General features: G+C 43.8%; 1 protein-coding gene across 2 annotated transcripts in view; it reads left to right on the top strand.

Moving 5' to 3' along the window:
• Positions 1–18986, top strand: part of plekhg2 (pleckstrin homology domain containing, family G (with RhoGef domain) member 2) — a 48729-nt gene that overhangs the window by 19420 nt on the left and 10323 nt on the right. For both annotated transcript variants that reach the window (XM_064301211.1, XM_064301212.1), the window contains 12 exons: positions 3350–3450; positions 12387–12453; positions 13646–13692; positions 14707–14857; positions 15239–15370; positions 15908–16090; positions 16455–16547; positions 17061–17147; positions 17746–17779; positions 17916–18008; positions 18152–18250; positions 18882–18920. In XM_064301211.1, coding sequence (XP_064157281.1) covers positions 3350–3450; positions 12387–12453; positions 13646–13692; positions 14707–14857; positions 15239–15370; positions 15908–16090; positions 16455–16547; positions 17061–17147; positions 17746–17779; positions 17916–18008; positions 18152–18250; positions 18882–18920 — 1126 coding nt within the window. The remainder of the gene's footprint in view (positions 1–3349; positions 3451–12386; positions 12454–13645; positions 13693–14706; positions 14858–15238; positions 15371–15907; positions 16091–16454; positions 16548–17060; positions 17148–17745; positions 17780–17915; positions 18009–18151; positions 18251–18881; positions 18921–18986) is intronic.

Below are 18986 nucleotides of genomic sequence, written 5' to 3'. Positions count from 1 at the left end.
TTCCCTGCTTCTGTATCCCAGCCAACTAGGACAGGAAATTGGGGGGGAGGGTAAGGTTTTTTGTTGGCTGTAACCCCTTTTTGGGGAACTCTGGGGAGCAAACAGAGGGGGAGACAGAGAGGGGCCCACACTTTAGGGGGGAGCATTGTGAAGGGGAAGCACTCCCTTTCCTCAAAACTCTGACCTACTTTCTGAGCTGAGTCCCTTCAAACAGTCCTGAATACGTGTGCCTCTTTGTGCAATTCCTTTCTTTCTTTCTTTCTTGCTTTCTTTCTTTCTCTCTCTACTTCCTGTCATTCTTTACTTTTTGCTGCTTGTCCTTTCTCTCTATTTCTGTCATTCTCTGTAACATTTTTCTCTCTCTCTTTCTTCTTGCTCTTTCATCCATGTTTTCCTTTGCTCTGCCTGTTGGTGATTGTGGTAGGTGGAGGGGTGGGGGGGGGGGGGGTGTAACTTCGTACAATTGAGATGGGAATTCTTTGCCTGAATGCTGACTGTAAATGAGTCTGTAATTACAGTTTCTGTTTCTGCGCTCCTTTGCCTTTTAAAGGTGAAGAATTTTACAGAAACCCCCCCTCAAACCCTCCATAATTTTCCCTCCGTCCTGCCTGACCCTGCATTGTTTGACTTTTCAAGCACTCCGATCTTTCCGCAAAGAGAGAAAAGCCCTTGGACTTGCCTCTCTCTCGGAATGTGCAATAGAGGCTCGCAGAGGGGGTACAGTTTCCCCCCAGACTGCTCCAATTCGGGTTGCGTTCTTTTGTTTGTTTGTTTACTTGCAATGATTTATTTTTAAAGGGTTGGGTTTAAATTTTTGGGCCGATTTGTTTTCACCCAACGACCATGTTTGGACCCAGGCCCGCCGTCCTGGGAGAGTTCGCTTTCATGGTAATAAAAATCTTCGGCGTCGACACTCAGTGACTTTCCAGTTTGTCCAATGCTCAGAAGAATCTCTGTCTGTCCAAGGGACTTTTATCTGATGAGTGAGTTATGGTCTTGAAAAGGGCAGTAATTTAGGGTAAATGGGGCTGAAATGTTTCTGATAAGTAGCTGACAAATCGTCCGGATAAATGCTGTTTGGTGAGCGATTAGACCGTGTTCAGGGCCAGGATGGCATCGGTCGGCGCAGCGCACTGCTACAGCACAGCAGCCACCTCACAGGAGTGTGTTCAGTTCTGCTATTGCAGATGACAACACAGAAAATAATACACTTAACATTTTACTGTTTCTACTACAAATATGTTAAAAGTAAAGAGAATCAAAGGTATTTGTAATAAAAACTTATCCTAATGTTTTCAATATAAAAAAGGCAAGTTAATCACATGCACATGCACAAATAGTGTTAAGACTATTTGTGAGTCACTTGGATTTTTTATGCTGAAACATTTGTGTTTGTGCACACACACGTACACATACATGCATACATGCAGGCCTGCCAAGTGGTGTTTTTTTGTGCACAATAGTCTGGATTGTCACTGAGTTTTATTTTTTTCGGCTTGACAGAAACATACACGTTTTTGGTAAAATAAAGATAGACTGGATCCTGAGCATAAATAGTCATTTTTGTTGCTTTTGTGACTGTGACTTTTGTGTCTTTTTTTGGCCTTTTCCATAATAAACATTCTTGAGGGCACTTGAGAGTTTAGCTTTTACGTTGGCTGTGGTAATGTCATTATGACTTGTGCTTTGACTGTCAGCTGGGAAACCATAGTATACATATACAATATATGTGCATGCAATATATCTACATACATACATGTACACATACATGCAGATATGCGCATACACATATATACATATGTACATACACATACATATATGCATGCATGCATACTTAGGTAGGTACATATGTATACTCATTTCAGAGCACAATTTATATGTTTTTCATTCTAAATATGCATAGTTTGGAAATGAGTCATTTTTGGCTGTTTGCATATTTGCAGGAAGCAAAGCAGCTCATACCAAAATAAATGCCACAGCATTAGCCAAGAAAAGCAGCCATTGACATTTCTGAACCAGTCGCAGAGCATTGAGTACGAAATTCGTTTTTTTCCCATAGTTGAGGTCATAACACTTTTTTTTTTGTTTTGAGATGAATCACACATTCCATGAAGGCAGTCAGAAAACAAATGGTGGTGTGAAAGTTTGTGATCGGTGGGGGCCTTGCGTCCAAACCGCTTGGCCAAGCAGCTTGTGTTGGGCTTTCACCACACCCGCTGGCTTGGCTTGTAAGCAACAGTGACACATTTCAAGCTTCGGGCTTTCTGGAGGTCTTACTGAGGCTAGAGGGTATGCGGAGCAGCATATCTAGGGAGGGTGGGGGGGTGGGGGAGGGGCGGTATAGATTTCCGGGGGTGGTATGGATTTTCTCATGAGACCGATGCATATCTCTTTTTCCCAGGTTAGAGGGGAAACATCGTGAAACGAAAAGACAAATATTGTAACAGTGAGGCCTTTAATGTCGTATTAATTGCTTGGTTTGCTTTCTTGGGCAGCTCAAAGTGTTTATATTAAGGACCAGCATAGAGCTCGAGTATACATATTTTCTCAGGGGGAAAGCTTCCTGGCTAATTCAATTAGGACAGACAAAGAGATATCTCAGAACGTGCATACGTTACGCAGCCCATAGCAGGGGACAGGGAGGTTAGAGGGAGGGCTGTTGTCCCCCCCCAACCATGGAGAGGATACAATAAGATTATGACTGTGTGACAACTAATACCAATTTTAACATTCACATTCATCTGCTCCACTTTACTTGATTACTTTCATAGCTAAGCGTTCTCATGTAATATGTTTTAAAGTGACGTCGGAGGTAATGATGTCTTATAACCTGCTTGTGTGAATCTCATTTTTATATTATAAACAGTGGCAAGCATTGATTTCACACAACTCCCAATGGGCCACAGATATAGCTAGTGTGGTCATTGTGAAATTATGTGTGTATCTTCCTCCAGTGTTTGTTTGATCAGGTTTAAATATCCACTCAGGCATATTGTTATGCCAAGATTTACTGACTTAAACTGGGGGCCTGGAATTAGTAAACTAACATGGGATTTTTAATTAAAGTTCAGTGATGATTGATGAGATCATTTGAAACAGGCTGTAAAACAGCCTATTGAGTATAAATAATAATTGTAGAGGAATATAATAGAGGAATGTAAAGATCATGACCCCCATAGCATGGTGGCTGCTCTGTAGTGGCAGTTCTGCAAAAGTCAAATTGTTCATCTATAATATTTTTTGTTGTTGTTGCTTTGCCCTTTTTCAAATTATTCTGTTGTGTTACATCATTCATTTTTAAAATACTCAAATTTAGAATGTTGTAAATTTCCTTGTCCCTTGCACTCAGGATTACTTGGGCTGCATCATCGACTGTGGGGATCTGCCACTCAAGCCGGAGGAGGTCAGCGCCCTCTTCTGCAATATTGAGGACATCTATGAGTTCAACAGGTGAGAGAAAATGGTCCCACACAAGGGAAGTGAGTTTTCCCATCTGGTTTGTATCTGTAAATGATCACAGAGACGTGTCCTTGAGTTTCTGTGGGTCCTTCGAACTGTACAAAGGCTTATCACATCATGAACAGACTGCTGTGAAGTTGTTGTATTGTTGCTGAAGCAGAATTGCTTCATGCCCAAAATCTTGGAGAAAAGTCTGTGCTTTTCTGTGAGGCTGCTGTTGGATTGCTACCCAGGCAGGGTAGAAATCTCCAGCTGAAGTCACAGAAACTGGCTGAGTGAGTGATGCGAAGCGGCTCAGAAGACAAAGTAACGGCATGCGACGGGGTTTATTTGAAACATTAAAAAAACCAGTGAAAATCATTGATGTTTTTTCTCCACTAGTCCCCCTCATCTCTCCCTTCATCCCTCTGCCTGATCTTAACCAGTTCTGACTGGCTGAGGCACTCACTGTCTTTGCCAAACCCGGGCCCTGGTGTTGTTTACACCTGCATGGGTGGCCGTAATATCATTTTAATGTTCCTCTGACCAACAGCCTTCGTGTGCAGGCCAGGGCTATGCAGACAATGAGCAGACATTGGTGTTACCCTCCCCTCTGCATCCTCTCCTTCTTGTCTGGGCAGCTGCTCTCGATCCATGCAGAGCAGATCTTCCGTTTATCCTCTGCACCATTATCAGTCTGAGTAAGACTGCAATTTCAAGTTATGAGTGTAAAGGGAGCTGTGTGATCTGGCCCAGTTTGAGTGTGAGAGCAGTGATTGCATGCTGGCTTTTTCATAGAGTGGTTAGCCAGTCTCTTTGCAAACAAACTTTTTTGGTGTGAGGAGAACAAATATGCAACATGTACACATCGATAAACAGAGGCGGGTAATTCAAAATGTCTGTGGGCTCAGAAAAACGTGTTTTGTCCGATGTTCCAAACATAAAAATGCAACATCTCTATGGAGGGCTTGAGACAGATTTATATGTTACAAGACACTTTCTCTGGTTTTTATTTTCTCACAGGACAACTTTATAGGGGTCCTTTAGGTTACATTCCGTGGTCTACATCTGAAAAGGATGTGGAAGAAGGTTCTCTGTCAGACAATTTGTCTTAAATCCAGCAGGAATCATTGATTCAGGGTGTTATGTGTTATGGAAGGACATGAACAAAGACTGTGAGTAAGTGAGTGAGTGAGGGTGGGGGAAGGGGGGGGGGTGGAGTAGTCCCAGAAGCAATTGCTTCTTTTTCTTCATATTTCCACATCATCACACTCCCAGCTGGTGTGTGTGTCTCCCATCCCCCACCCCCTCTGCAGCATGCCTTGTTTTTGCACTTGTCTTTGCTCTGGGGCCAGACCTTTTACAGTATATGTGGTTTTGCCCAGACCCTTGAGTGCCATGACTAAAGCCGCGTTTCCACCGCAGGAACTATACCCCGGAACTAGGAACCTTTTGAGGAACTCGGTGCGTTTCCACCGCAGGAACTAGGGTCTAAATTTAGTTCTGGGGGCTTTGTTTTACCCCCCAAAACGTTCCTGCTCGGGAGGTAGTACTTTCCGAAAGTACAGGAACCTTTTGGGTGGAGCTTGCAGCGCTGAACATTTCTGATTGGTCGAGTACTCGCAGCATTTGTGTTGTATTTATTTTCCGCCATTACCCGCCATGTTTGAAAACCAATTTATTTTCATAATAACTTCAAATCAAACTTGTACGTTATGCGGCGCAGTAGCCTAGTTTTGGTTATAGCCTGTCAACGTCTTGGAATTATAACGTGTGCTCTTCTGTTCTTTTCTTGCTTTAGTATTCGTTTTATAAAATGCTAAGCATTCGTGCTGGGACAGCATATTACGTAGGCTACCGAAACATTCAAACGGATTAATTCGGTTGCTGAATATTTTCTTCCGGATTTTCTTTGTCAGCCCGTTGTAATTGACTCAAAACGTTTGATACAGTTATGTGAGGTATGCGGTAGTTCTGCATAATTAACATTGATGATACAGTACAAGCAAAGTGGAAATCACCATCCGCACTTTTTATCCGCGTAAACTAACAGGTTAATTCTAGTAATCTTCCCTTTAGCTTTTTCAGACTGCCGTAATTTTACTGACATTTTTCAATTCCACGAAAAGACCAGGAAGACTATGGACTAATTTATGGTGCATGGTTCGCATCTGGAGGGCACACTTCGCTGCTCGGCTAGCAGTAACTTCGAAGGAAAGCAAACGGTGGCTGTACCACTACTAATTTACATTTTCACGCAAGTCCGAGTTTTCGTTCTATTCTTGTCATTTTGCCATTAGCCTATATGGAATTGACGACGAGAAAGTAATCAAACAGCAAATTGTTTACAACGTGTGCATGTTTTCTGCTGTTGTTGCCAGTTATACATATAAATGTGAATGCATTCTGTCGCTTCGGATGTCAAGACATGAAAGCGAATGTTCGCATAAAAACATAATGAATGTGTTTGAGAGGATATATGAAAATCAATAAATACAAAAGTAACCATATATAGTCATTGTTGGTAACCCGTTGTATAAGTGGAATAAACCCCTCCGGGCTGTCCCGGTTATTAGAAAACAATGTAGGCTACTTCGGTGGTAGTATGGGGTTACGGAAGAAATCATATGACAGACGGACCGACGACAACGTTGCTTTTTCATACGTCAGTGGGCTAATTTGCCTAATCTTCGCGGTACTTTAGACCCCGGTGGAAACGCAGACAACCATTGGCTGAAGGAACCTTTTAGTTCCTGGTAAAGTAGTTCCTGGGACTGAAAGTTCCGGGTAATTTCGGTGGAAACGCGGCTTAAGTGTACGTCTGCTGCACAAAACTCTGACGTGGCTCTCCTCTCCTCTCCCCCATGCTGGTTCTCATGGGGGGCTATGCTCCTTTGCATGGGAAAGAAGAGGGGATTTTAGTTGTGACAAGGTCCTTCTCAAAATATGAGACTGTCTGGATTTTTCCCTCCCACACTACACTGTATGTACAGTTATGAATTTGAGACAGGCAGACCTATTCTACTACTTCTTTAATGAAACTCAGTCCAGAACCTCTGCTGTGAACAGTTGCTGACTCCTCAGTTTTTTTCCACTGTTCCATTTTCAATGTTTCCGTGACTTCTTTTGTTCACTCTCTCTCTTTCTTTTTCTTCGTGCCTTCTTTGTCTCAGAGGAATGAAGGAGATTGTTTTTTTTTCTTCTTAAATCATTTTATCACCACCGAAGAATGTGATCCCCAGTACCCATACCGGTGCTGTTATGTCTACTTTCTTGGCACCGGCCACCTCGCTCGGCAGCATACGGATGTCATTTTCCCTTCAGCCATAGCCAAGACCTGAGATAGTTCCTCTCCCCCGTGGAGCGGGATGCACACATGACCTGTAAAAGTGAGAAGGGCCAGTCAGGAAAAAGGACAGACAGTAGGCGAAAACGGCAGACAGCTGGCGAAAAGAACAAACAGTAGGTGAAAAGGAAACACAGTAGGTGAAAAGGACAGACAGTAGATAAAAAGGACAGACAGTAGGCAAAAAGGATGGACAGTAGGCAAAAAGGACAGACAATAGGTGAAAAGCACAGACAGTAGGTCACCCAGCTTGCAGGCAGGGCTTCCTCTGTTCTAACAGCCATCTGTCAAGGACTATCAGAGCAACAGACATTGTCCTCCCTGAGCTATGGGTTTACTGTTGTGAGACAGACACACTTGCTGTGAAATTTCCGCTTGTCTGTTGAAATTATAAGTCTTCCCTGACATGGGTTCACACCAAAATGCATTTTTAAGATATGGGCTTTTGGAAAGTAGAGAGCTTCAGGTACTCAAAAATAATGATTTAATGCCTCTGTGGTTGCTGAGAATTGCCCAACCAAGATGTTGCTACTTATTTCAGTTCAGTTAATTTTTTTTTAGAGAAAAAAGCCCCGGGTTTGTCTTTGGGTGGATGTAGTACTGGAAACCCCCCTCCCCCAAGCAAATGACCCAGGATCATTTTACCAAATCTAAATCCAAGGGCCAGCCATTAAAACACCAATGATTAACACTGATCCAGGATAAGCACTTGTGGGAAACTATGGAAACTATCCATGGTGGCAGTTACAGAGCCAGCCAGTAAGACACAGCAGTCTTAAATGGACTCTACATGGAATTCTGGTGCTGATGCATTTGACCGAAATGTTCCCCTACCATTTAATTTTGAAGGGGGTACAGACTTATCTGTATGTATATTGGATCCCAAAAATGTGTGCATCTGCATTTATATCATTCATTTTGAACTGTGGTCATGAGCTGGGATCAGTCAATCCATCAATCAGTCCAATCCATTCATTAATCAATAAATTGTTATTGTCCCTAACTGGCCAGTATGTTTCATATTATGTTTCATTCATGGCCCTTTTTACACAATAGAGAAGGTAGCCTTGCAGAGAATGATGGGAGTTTGACTTCACTGTGCCTGAGAAAAGCAGTGGACTATGGGAAATGGCACTTGTGAATCAGACTGGAGCATGATGGAGAAACAGCCTACTTACTAAGGCAAACAGCCTGCTTAGCGTCAGACCGCTCTTGCACCAACAGGAAACGAAAATATAATCTCTGGATTGTATCAGCAGCTGAAGAGCTTTGATTTGGTTCCAGTGTAAAGTATATGGTGAGAACTGGTCTCAATGGCAGTAGTCATTTCAGATTGTCTCCGGTACTTGTAAGCACTGTAAAGAGATTATAGACAGGGTTTTGAATATACCTGTGGACTAGCATTTGGCTGCTTGACAAGGCAATCACATGCATCCTTAGAGGATAATTTTGTAGACAGTCTTTTGATAAAGTAGCCCAGAGGAGTTTGCACAAAATATGTATTTGGCAGAGATTGCCAGATCCTCGATGAAGAACCTTCCTTGGTTAATCTCCTCTCCAAAAATTGCCCCTCTTCCACCACATCAAGGGATACAATCTCATCCCTTCTACTACTTTTTTGTAATTTATTTTGAACTGTGCTGATTCAAAGTTTATCCAAATATTGTTGAGATTAGGCAGGTAGACAGAGGATGGGGGGGTCAAGCAGCAGGTGACGGTCATGAGAGGCACGTGGCGTGTCTTTCGCATGAGGCATGGCGTGTGGGAGGCCAGTCCTGACACGGACTCTTCATCACCCACTCAAAGGCTCATTGCTCATGCTGACAGTAGTCAGGGGGGGCTCTCCCGAAACGCGTCTTCCCCTGAGTGCAATCCGGCCCCCACCTCACACAAATGCAGGGGTCCGGTGGGTCACGCGTCCCACGAAGGAGAGCAGGGAGACGCCGTCCATCACTTTCCCTGTCTTATCGCTCCCGCCTCCCATGGGTCAGGAGTCACCTTCTCCTGGCCGGGGTCCAGATCTCCCTGCCCGTCTTCTCCAACACTACTGGGACAGAAGGCTTTTATCTGATGGACTGAGTGAGGTTTGACAGAAAGAGAAAGTCAGTGAGAGAGACAGAGAAAGAGAGGGATAGAGAGAATTAACTATTTTTAATTTGTAAGGGTGATGGTGAAGGGTGGCAGAGTGAAGGAGCTTAGATTGATAGGGAAGGAGCATTAGTAAATGTTTGGGCAGAGAGAATTGACGAGGGAGAGAGAAGGAGTGGTGGGATTTGGAGAGGAAGATGAAAAGGAGGGGAAATGAAAGGAGGGAGAGGGAGTGACTGGAGTGATGGAAAAAAGGGGTAAAGGAAGAAAGGGAGGGAGTTCATTAGTCCGCACTGAAAGGGCTTTGTGAGTGACTCCCTCACAAGGTCATAACTCTTCTAGAACTTGTGATCCCTTAAACTGCAAGTGGCCCCATTGAAGGCCTAGGAGAGGATGGGGTACAGGAGTCTGTCCTGTCATAGGGAGCATTATTATTACTTCACAAATCTGACAGTTGCTCACATGGTTTCTGTTAGCATCCTTGTTCTGACTGAACACCTTGAAGGTAGTCTGATCTTCAATTTCTTTTGCCAGTGATGGTGACATTCACACACACTTCAGCTGTATCAAACTATCACAAAACAACCAGAAACTGCTGGTTGTTTTAATTTTCAGTGTAAGAGACCTAAAGGTCTTTGATTAGGTTGTGGAGGAAACAGTAGGAAACAAGAAACGGTACAACTGCTTTTTGTGGGGTCTACTTTTCCTATGATCTGATAGGACTGTAATTGTATGTTTGAACAAATCACTGAAAACAATCCTTTGTGTTTGTGTTGATGCCTGTTTGCATGCCATGGCAGTACAGATTTGAGAGATTGATTGCCATTATTTAATTACCAGTCCATCGCCATTACATCTTTTGTGTATTTCATAGGAACTCTTTGCTACACTGAACCAGAACTATGCCTTTTATCATATCTAATTGGTTATGATGGTCTAAATTCACATCAATCAATCATCTCTTCATAATATCCAATTTGGTTACAGTGATGTGTGATTAGTTCATTTCTCAGTCGTTTCCCTTTGACAAGATTCAGACGTCATCAAATGTGTCACTCCGCAAATCCAGGGGCCTCCACTTTTCTGAAAAACCACTGCAAATTCCCGTCCACATCATTATAAATCGAAATGAAGTCTTTCACCACAGAACATGCTGTAGTGGGGCCGCGGTGAAGGGAGGAGAGCCCAACGCGAATGAGAAAAGTGCCGTGGTTTCCCTCCGAACCTTTCCCCTGGCCACTTTAAAGAGAAAAGCCCCGGCATGTTTACAGTGTCCCTCAGTTTTTATTTTGAAAGACGTGATCCCCAGGAGACGCGATGGCTCCGTCGAGCACGGGCTTCTCTGAAATTCCCCAGGCCACTAATGAGGCGATTTCTGAGTTGGAGGATTGCACAGGTTTTTGCCGAGATCCTTGAAGACAAGGCATCCAAACCCCCGGCTCGGCATGGTATCAAGGAATGCCCGGCTAAGCTTTCCCATAGAAAAAGGTCTAAAGAAGCCATCAAAGCCATCAGAGAAGACTTTCAATCTCAGCACCCCCACCCTTCCGATAAAGACACCACATGCTAATCCAATGAGGGTATTAGCCTCAAATCACATCTCTGTTATTCTGTTTTCTGGTCTTGCTGGTCTTGTGTGTTGTTGTGCAACTAAGTCATTGCCTGGCTGTATTTAATTCATTTATATCCTGAAATAAAATATATGTGAAAACCCCCACACTCTGGCTGCCTTTAGAAAGCTTATATGTGTGCGGTTCACGAAACCGATGTCTGGGTTTCGTGGGCCTTGATGTTGTGGGGTCAGCTAACAGAGCTGGTGACTAGTCGATAGTCAAAGCCTTCCGCTACATTGGCCAGTAGGTCTGCTATTGGGGGATGTGGAGGGAAGTGTTGATTTGGAACCAACATCTGAAGAATCCCATCTGCATTTGTTTAAGGGACTGTTGACTCCAGTCTGAGGGAAAGGAACAAACAAAGGCTTTGTGGAAACAGGATTCGGGATTTACCCGATTGGCTTTACCAGACCTTGAATCTTAGAGAGGAGGCAGATGTCCTCTTTCTGCAAGGTCTGCAAAAGTTTAAAAGGATCTCAACAAAGACTGATGACATTTTACATGCTGTAGGAGCAACTTTTGTCTACAATAGAAGCTGACACCATGCCTTTTCTTTCTCAGATCCTCAATACACTGCATGCCTTCCACTCCTAACTACTAGCATACTTTTACCTGTTGTTCTCCAAGTGCAATTAGAACTATCATGTAGTTCTACAAGCTAAGGCATGCTTTTTTCTTGTAGAAATGCGAGACAAATTTCCTTCACCACGGACAATACCTAAATAAATAAATAATATCTGTCTCCACTTAATCTGTCTCCACTTATTTTAATCAGTTGTTCATCTTATTGGAATAGTTCTAACATTTTCTTAACGCTAGAGTGGCAAGAGATTTACAGGCAAATAAGAATTTGTGATTTGGTCAGCGTCCTGTGCAAGAAACCTTTCCAAGAAGGTCTGTTAATTGCTAGGTTTGTTGTGTTTGCTTATAGGGTGCTTATAGGGTGCTGCACTCTCGGTTTGGGAATGGGTATTATAAAATTCAAGCACGACCGACACTTTATATGTCTTGTGAGTAACTTGAGTCTCCCCAGACATTGACTGGTTAGCCCAAGGGTATGTGGTGGCCATTTATAAGCTGGAAAAGTCTGCCTGTGACCTCAAAACCTCAGTAGATACCAAATACTCAGGGGCTGTGGTCCCTGGCTAGCCTAGTATTTTCCTAGTATAAGTGGAGGCGTTCCTCAGTGTCAGTCCCCATAAGGTTTTATGTTTTAGTTTTTCATTCATCCAAGAGACTGATGACAGACCTCACCCCTTTTTACCAAATTCTTTTTGTTTGCTGTAGTTGTATGGTTTATTTCCTTTAAACTTGTGCATTTTCCATAGGCCTTTTGAAATGACTGTATAATGAAAACTCGAAATTGATACCTCAGTTGCTTCCAAAAGATTTTGAGAAAAACATGCAATTTCTTTGTAAGACATGATCTTTTCAAGCCAGGAGCTACAATGCACTGGCATGGGAAGAAGCAGTTTTACTGGGTTAAAATTCCCCATTACAGGTGTTTCTAGAAGTAGAGACTGATGATTTTAAAAAGCCACTGTGAAGACTCAGACCCTCAGACACAGAAACTGCAAAATAAAATAAAAAAAATAAAAAAATGATGATGGGATTTTAGGTCAAAAAGTCTCAAAATTCTCCACTCTTGAAAATGTGGACATCCAATTATGGACACTAACAAACCTGTAGGAATGGAACCCTCAGTGAACTGATTTAAACAGTCCTGCACGACAGAATCATGTAAATGAAATGTAATGTAAATGAAATGTTATTGAAAATCTGACTGGAGGGAGTGGAGTGAGCCTACATAGGTGACTGTTACATGTGATTGGCCTCACTGGACAGAGTGCTGGGTGACTTTTTCCCTGCTGTCAATGGTAATGGTTCTTTTCTCTCCTCAGTGAGCTACTGGAGGACCTGGAGCGAAGTCCCCATGTGGCAGCCATCGCAGAGTGCTTTGTGGAGAGGGTGAGTCTACAGTCCAATCCCCAGCTAGTTCTACATGCATTAGCAACAGGAAACCAAACGGTAGTTCAGGCAATGGCCATGCTAGCTTTTCCCACAAGTGCTGTTGGGCAACAAAGGCTGCCCTTCTTATCTGAAGAGTTTGTCAGCTTTGTGGCTGTTTGAACTTCCTCTCTGCTCGGGTGGTGAATGTTCCTCAAGTGTGCAGCCATTCCCTACTCCTACAAGCTCAGTAGCGCCCCCTCCAGTCTATTTGTTCATGCTCTAGGACTTGCCCAAGAACAAACTCTTCACAGATTATTAAATGAATCCTATGTATGAAATACAGGGTGTGAATGATGTGGTGTGTGAGTGTGACTATTCTGTTTCCAGACCTGATAACAGAAGAGAATGAGCTATCAGTCATCTCTCTGAATTGACCTTTTCAGCGTATGCACACATCATAGCTCTGTGGGTTTGCGCTCCTGTTTTGGGTGTCACAGTTGTTAGGAGTAATGCCATAACTATTCTACTCTGTAACGATGACAAGTCCAATAACATGGGGGCCGAACAAGAAGGCCTTTGTGTTTGTCGGGAGAGGAGCCAGTGAGCGAAAGAGACCCTCAGGAGTTGGATTCACCTCCCCTTCCCCTCTTCGCCAGACAGTCCAAGTGGCTGTAACCCAGCGAGCGGTGTCTGCATGGAAGTCGTTTCCCAGGCAGAGCAGGCCAGGCCAGTCCAGCCCCCCCCCCCCCATCCCCACCCCCCAACATGCCCTCACCCCCACCCCTACCAATATAGACAATGAATGGTCCACTGTTTCCACAAATTAGAAAATGAGTAGCGGAAACGCACACTACATTCAATAAAACTATTAGCAGGGAGATATTTTTGGGCTTTGCTCACATGAAGCGTGGTCACGTTCCTCGCCTGGGAAGGGATTCAGTTTAGTCCTCAGCTGGGTCCCCACTAAGAGGAAACATAGGTGCTAAGGGCCAGGCCACAGGTGCTTGGGACAGGCCTAAGGCTTGTGTGCTCACCATGGGCTATGTACCAACACATCCACCAGCTATAGCCACGCGCTTGTAGACTGTACCAAACCGCCAGGAGAACTGCATGGTTGAGTGTTTTTAGAGGGTGAGGTGTATGGGGGGTATGGTCTGCATTGCAAAGATCACTCCAAATAACTAATGCCACCTGTCATTTCTCTCTTCAGAGTGAGGCATTTGACATCTACACCCTCTACTGTATGAACTACCCCAAGTAAGTATGTAACTGTGTATAGCATGACAGAGTGCTGTAGCCCACCTTAAACAGGGCTGCCCAAACCTGTTCCTGGAGATCTACCATCCTGTAGGTTTTCACTCCAACCATAACAAAACACACCTCACTCAACAGCTAGAGATGTTATTGAGCTGCTAATTTGTAGAATCAGGTGTGCCAAATTAGGGTTGAAATAAAAATATACAGGATGGCACTCTAGATATCCAGGGTTGGGCAGCCCTGCCTTAGACCCATCTACTGATGGAAAACTGCAGGCCCCTCATGACTAGGAGATGGAGCTTTGATGATTGGCACTAACCTATCAAACAGCCTATCAATAGAAATGTTAGGATGAACATACAGAACACAAACACAATGCGCTTATTTTTACCTGTGTGTTGTAAGTTGCATCTGGTAAACTTAACTTAACCTATAACTAACTTTAGACATCTATGTGACTTATGTAGTGTCACATAAGTCACACAGATGTCAAAATATTAGGAGTGATAGTGTCTCAGTACAGTTACCTGCACTGTAAGTCTTGGGTGTTTTTCCCTTTAAGGCCACTGCATTACCATGATATCATAAACAGACAGTGAGCTATCAGCTGAGAAAGAGATTACAGAGGACATAGGGGCTGTATGTTGTGAGGTAAATATTTGTCTTCTGCGGAGGATTTGAAGCAGACGAGAAGCATAAGCTAAAGGCATTATGCTGCATGGTAAGATTAACTGCAGTCCTGCTTAATCTCCTACCCATGTGCCTCCATAGTCCCCTCTCCGATTATGACTGCTCTTTCCTTTCTTCTCATTTTCTCTGTCCCTCTACCAGTCTCTTTTCTTTCTGTCCTCTTCCCCGCATACCTCCCTTTCATGTCATCCACTCTCTTACTATTTCACTCACTCTGTCTTTGTCCCCCACCTTCTTTTCTGTCTCTCTGTCCCCTCTGTGACTGTGGAGTTTTGTTTGTTTAATAATGGAAAATCAAAAGTGCCCCCCCCACCCCTTCCACAGCTCCGTGGCTGTTCTTAGAGACTGCATGAAGAACCAGACTCTGGTGCGCTTCTTCCAGGAGAGGCAGGCCACCCTCTGTCACTCTCTACCTCTGGAAACGTACCTGCTCAAGCCGGTGCAGCGGATCCTCAAATACCACCTGCTACTGCAGGTCAGTATGCTGCGCCGCCGTGGTCAGTTGCTCAACATGCTGCCTTCTGATTTTCTGGGAAGTGCCAGGCTGTGAACCCTAGCCAATCAGACTGCAATGAGTTCGCCATGTCTCACATCACAGTGATTTACTTGAGACAGAAAACAGAGGATACAGTCTGGGCACTAAGTCGAGAGAGATGACAGAATAAAAAGAGTATATGTTACCTTCCTTAAAACTAATCTCTTCCATATAGCTCATTGGTAGCATATATCTTATCAGACAGTAACAGCATCAAATTGTAATCCATCATATATTCATGCAAATCTAAAATGCAAACAGTTTGCATAATGCTGCCCTAATTTGTGTGGCAATGGCTCAATGTCTTCCCCCCTGTGGTAGGAGCTGTCCAAGCACTTTGACAAGAGTGACCCGGGGTATGAGGTGGTGGAGGACGCAATTATTACCATGACAGCAGTGGCCTGGTACATCAATGACATGAAGAGGAAGCAGGAACATGCTGTCAGACTACAGGTATACTGCCCAGGAAAAACAAATGGCATCACAGGGATCCAATCTGTGTTCATCTAGTGATTTAACCAGTTAGAAACTGGGATTTGTTTTGGTTACCTGATTCTCTGGCCCATTCATTTCATTTAGTTTGTATTGTAATGCTACCCTCAGATAAAAAAAATTCTACACAAGAGCTACAATGTTTTAAATTACTTTTTATTTTAATTGAAATAAGTCAAAATATGATTGTAAAGTTTCAAATTTATCTTTATTCACATAAAATGAAAATGACTTTCAGCACTGTAGTTATGCTGCAATATGCTGAAATGGAATTGTTGCCCTTTAAAATATTGCAGTCTTTTGGAAAAATAATATTGTTGAAAAATATATTTATCCTTATATTTTCCGAAGCATGCACACATTTACAATATATTTGCTTTATACACTTTGTGTATATGAGTGTTGTTTCATTAACATCAGTACTAGTCTGACATGAGGGCAGGTGGACAGTGTGCAAGAATAGCACCTGTCTAAGATGCTGTGCTGTGCTGCTGGTAGGAGATTGAGAGCCTGCTGCTGAACTGGGCCGGGCCGGACCTCAGGGGGTTCGGGGAGCTGGTCCTGGAGGGCTCCTTCCGGGTCCAACGGGTCAAGAAGGAGAGGGCGTTCTTCCTCTTCGACAAGATGCTCCTCATCGCCAAGAAGCGGGCGGAGCACTTCATATACAGCACCCACATCTTTGTAAGTGCTGCCCTGCCCTGTGAATTAATGAATGAAATTGTGTGCATTCGCCTTACCATCATCCCATGTCGTTCATAAATATGAAAAGAGTGTAGACCACGTTGCCAGCCAATATACAGTGCTCGCTAGCTGCTCCCTGGAGGCCTGCCATCAGCACAGCTGTCAGTCCACCAGCATTTCACACATCAGCAATGTGGTGGCGAGCCAGTTGAGAAGAGGGTTGGCAGGCTAAAGAATGCAGAACAGGTGGTGAATGGTTGTGCCACTGTAGAGCGGATTTAGAAAACAATCACTGCTGGTGCCATCAGCAGTCCAGTGGGTGCTTGCTTGTTTCTCTAACTCTCTTTTTCGTTCCCCTCCCCAGTGCTGTAACCTTCTTCTAGTAGAAAATATGAAGGACCCCCTGTGCTTCAAGGTGTCTGACCAGACCATTCCGAAACAGCTACATGTTGTCCAGGTGAGAGGAGAAGATAAGGAAGGTGGGCGTGTCTCCAAGGAGGGAGGGAGATGATTCAACGCATAAAAAATATTATTTTGCTTTGGGTCCCAAAATTGTGAGGGGCAAGCCCTGCCTGTTGCATGCTTGTTCAACAAAAGCCATTCTTTTACTGAACTGAAGTAAGACAGTATCACAGCACCCATTTCTCATTTCTTGCAAAATAAAAATTCAAGTGTGAGTTCCTTTCTTCACGAATACAGATTGTCAAGTTAATTGTGGTGATCTCTGTACTGAAGTATGATGCCAAAACACTTGCCTGTAACTGCGAGTTAACTTAAGGACAAATCTTGATTGAATCCTGGTCTAAACCCCATTTGTTTACATGTACAATCAGCCTCAGGAAATGGTTGTATTAATTCAGATTGAGGGAGTGGAGGGGGGATCCTCCCTGGTCAGTTCTGTCACATTGCCTCGGCATCACTGGGGCGTGATCGAGCCTGATACAGTGACGATTCCTTTCTCCCTGCACAGGCCAAGAACCAGGAGGAAAAGCGACTATGGCTGCACTACCTCAAGAGGCTGATTGTGGAGAACCACCCTGCTTCTCTGCCCCAGAAGGTGAATTCCAACCCGCCCCCCTCCCTGGTTCTCTCTGTCCGAGGGTCTAATCTGTGACACAGATGAATTGGTAAATGGACTGCATTTATATAGCGCTTTTATCCAAAGCGCTTTACAATTGATGATGAATTAACCACAGCACGCGGGCTGTCTCCTACGAACTCACTTACAATAAAGTTCTCCCTGGTATGTGCTTCATGCTGGAATTTTACTCAACAGATGGTACTTCTGTTCACTGCTTAAGCTCTTGTGGTGTTGAGGAACATCAGATATTTCATTGGCAGACCTCATTTTCAATGCAATGTTTAAAGATTGCAAGAAAGCATGACCAAAGCCATTAGTCTTTAGTAGTGCATTCCTTCCATTGGGATGTTGTCTTCCTGAGGATGTGCTTCCCCCTTGTGGCCATATATGTGAAGTTCAAGGGCTTCCATGTAGGCATCAATACAGTAAATAGGCCTAGTTATGAGTAAAATATGGCACATACAAAAATTGGATCATGGGGACTAGGTTTCTGACATGGGTGGATATTACGCAATTTAAAATTGTATTAAATAAAAGTAATACATCTTCATATTTCTTTTTGCTCTTTATGTAGGCAAGACAGGTCCTTGGTGACAACCTTTGCCAATGTAAGTATGAACTTACATGCTTTTCTGCATTAACAGGTTCAGGAACATTTTGATAAGTATATGTTTGCATTATTCACACAAAGCTTTGATGACAGAATTACAGTCGACAACATAATAACTGGCTTTTGATTAACAGCTCTGCAGTTTGATCAGGAGCCCATCAGAAAACACGCCCCCTCTCCACGATTGGACGACTCACGAGGATACCATCGTGGCAGGCGGCAGTCAGGTTAGTGCAGCTCAGATTCCGTTTTGGATCTGGGTTTTCTGTGATGTGGGACACTGGTTTGGCCCATGGCCCATGGCTGATTGCTCTCGCTGAGTCAGCGTCATGAGGTTAACGCCCTCTGCTCCTTCTGTAACTACAAACAGAGCCTCCAGAGTTCATCTATACCCCTGAGAAAGCCAAGAAGAGCCTCCCTTTGCTACTGGAGAGCAACATGCCGTACCGACGGGGCAGGAGGCAGTCTGGTGGGTACCACTGAGTGGCAGTAATGTGCACCACGCTGGGCTCGCAATCATCATGGCTGTGGGTTTGGATCCTGCCTGGCAGCTGACTTTGGGACATCCAGTATAAATTGGTATACTGGGTAAACCCAAAATGGAAGATTCCCCCCTCAAACAAATTTGGCAGTCACGGCACACCACCACACATGTAGCCTAGGCAACGAGTACATGATCACTTCACCCCCCCCCCCCAACCCCCCAGTCCACGATCCCGATTCCACAGTCAGATCATGACTTGGACACTTGAATTACCCTAATAACCGCTAATTTGAGCAGTCTGCATTGTGAGGCGGTGATATAAGGTAAGTCTTACACAACTTGGAAAGCTCGACAAGTATCATAGACCCATAAAAAAAAATTGGACATACCTGAAATATGCTTCTGAATAGTGCTAATAATAATGATATATAATAACATCTGCTGACTTGGTACTTTGCAGAAGCTTTTGGCAGTTAAATTCAGAGTAAAATCCTTTGCCAGCTGACAGGCAAAAAGTAGAAAACAGTGTGGAAAAAAAAAACTGTTATTGATGCACTCTGAAGTCAGGCTGCCAGGTTGTTCTGTTGTCTGAAGCTTTGTGACTTTGTTTCCACAGCCCCTGCCAAAGACATCGAGGCAGTATTTCATCCCAGCGGTGAGTGCTTTTCTTTAAAGCCTTAAGCGCTTTATTCATGAGCTCCTGGCTGGGAGGTGGGGTTTC

Source organism: Anguilla rostrata, chromosome 12 (assembly GCF_018555375.3).
Source record: "Anguilla rostrata isolate EN2019 chromosome 12, ASM1855537v3, whole genome shotgun sequence".
NCBI classification, from domain to species: domain Eukaryota; kingdom Metazoa; phylum Chordata; class Actinopteri; order Anguilliformes; family Anguillidae; genus Anguilla; species Anguilla rostrata.
Note: the sequence above shows the minus strand (reverse complement) of the source record. Positions and strands in the feature narration are given on the sequence as shown.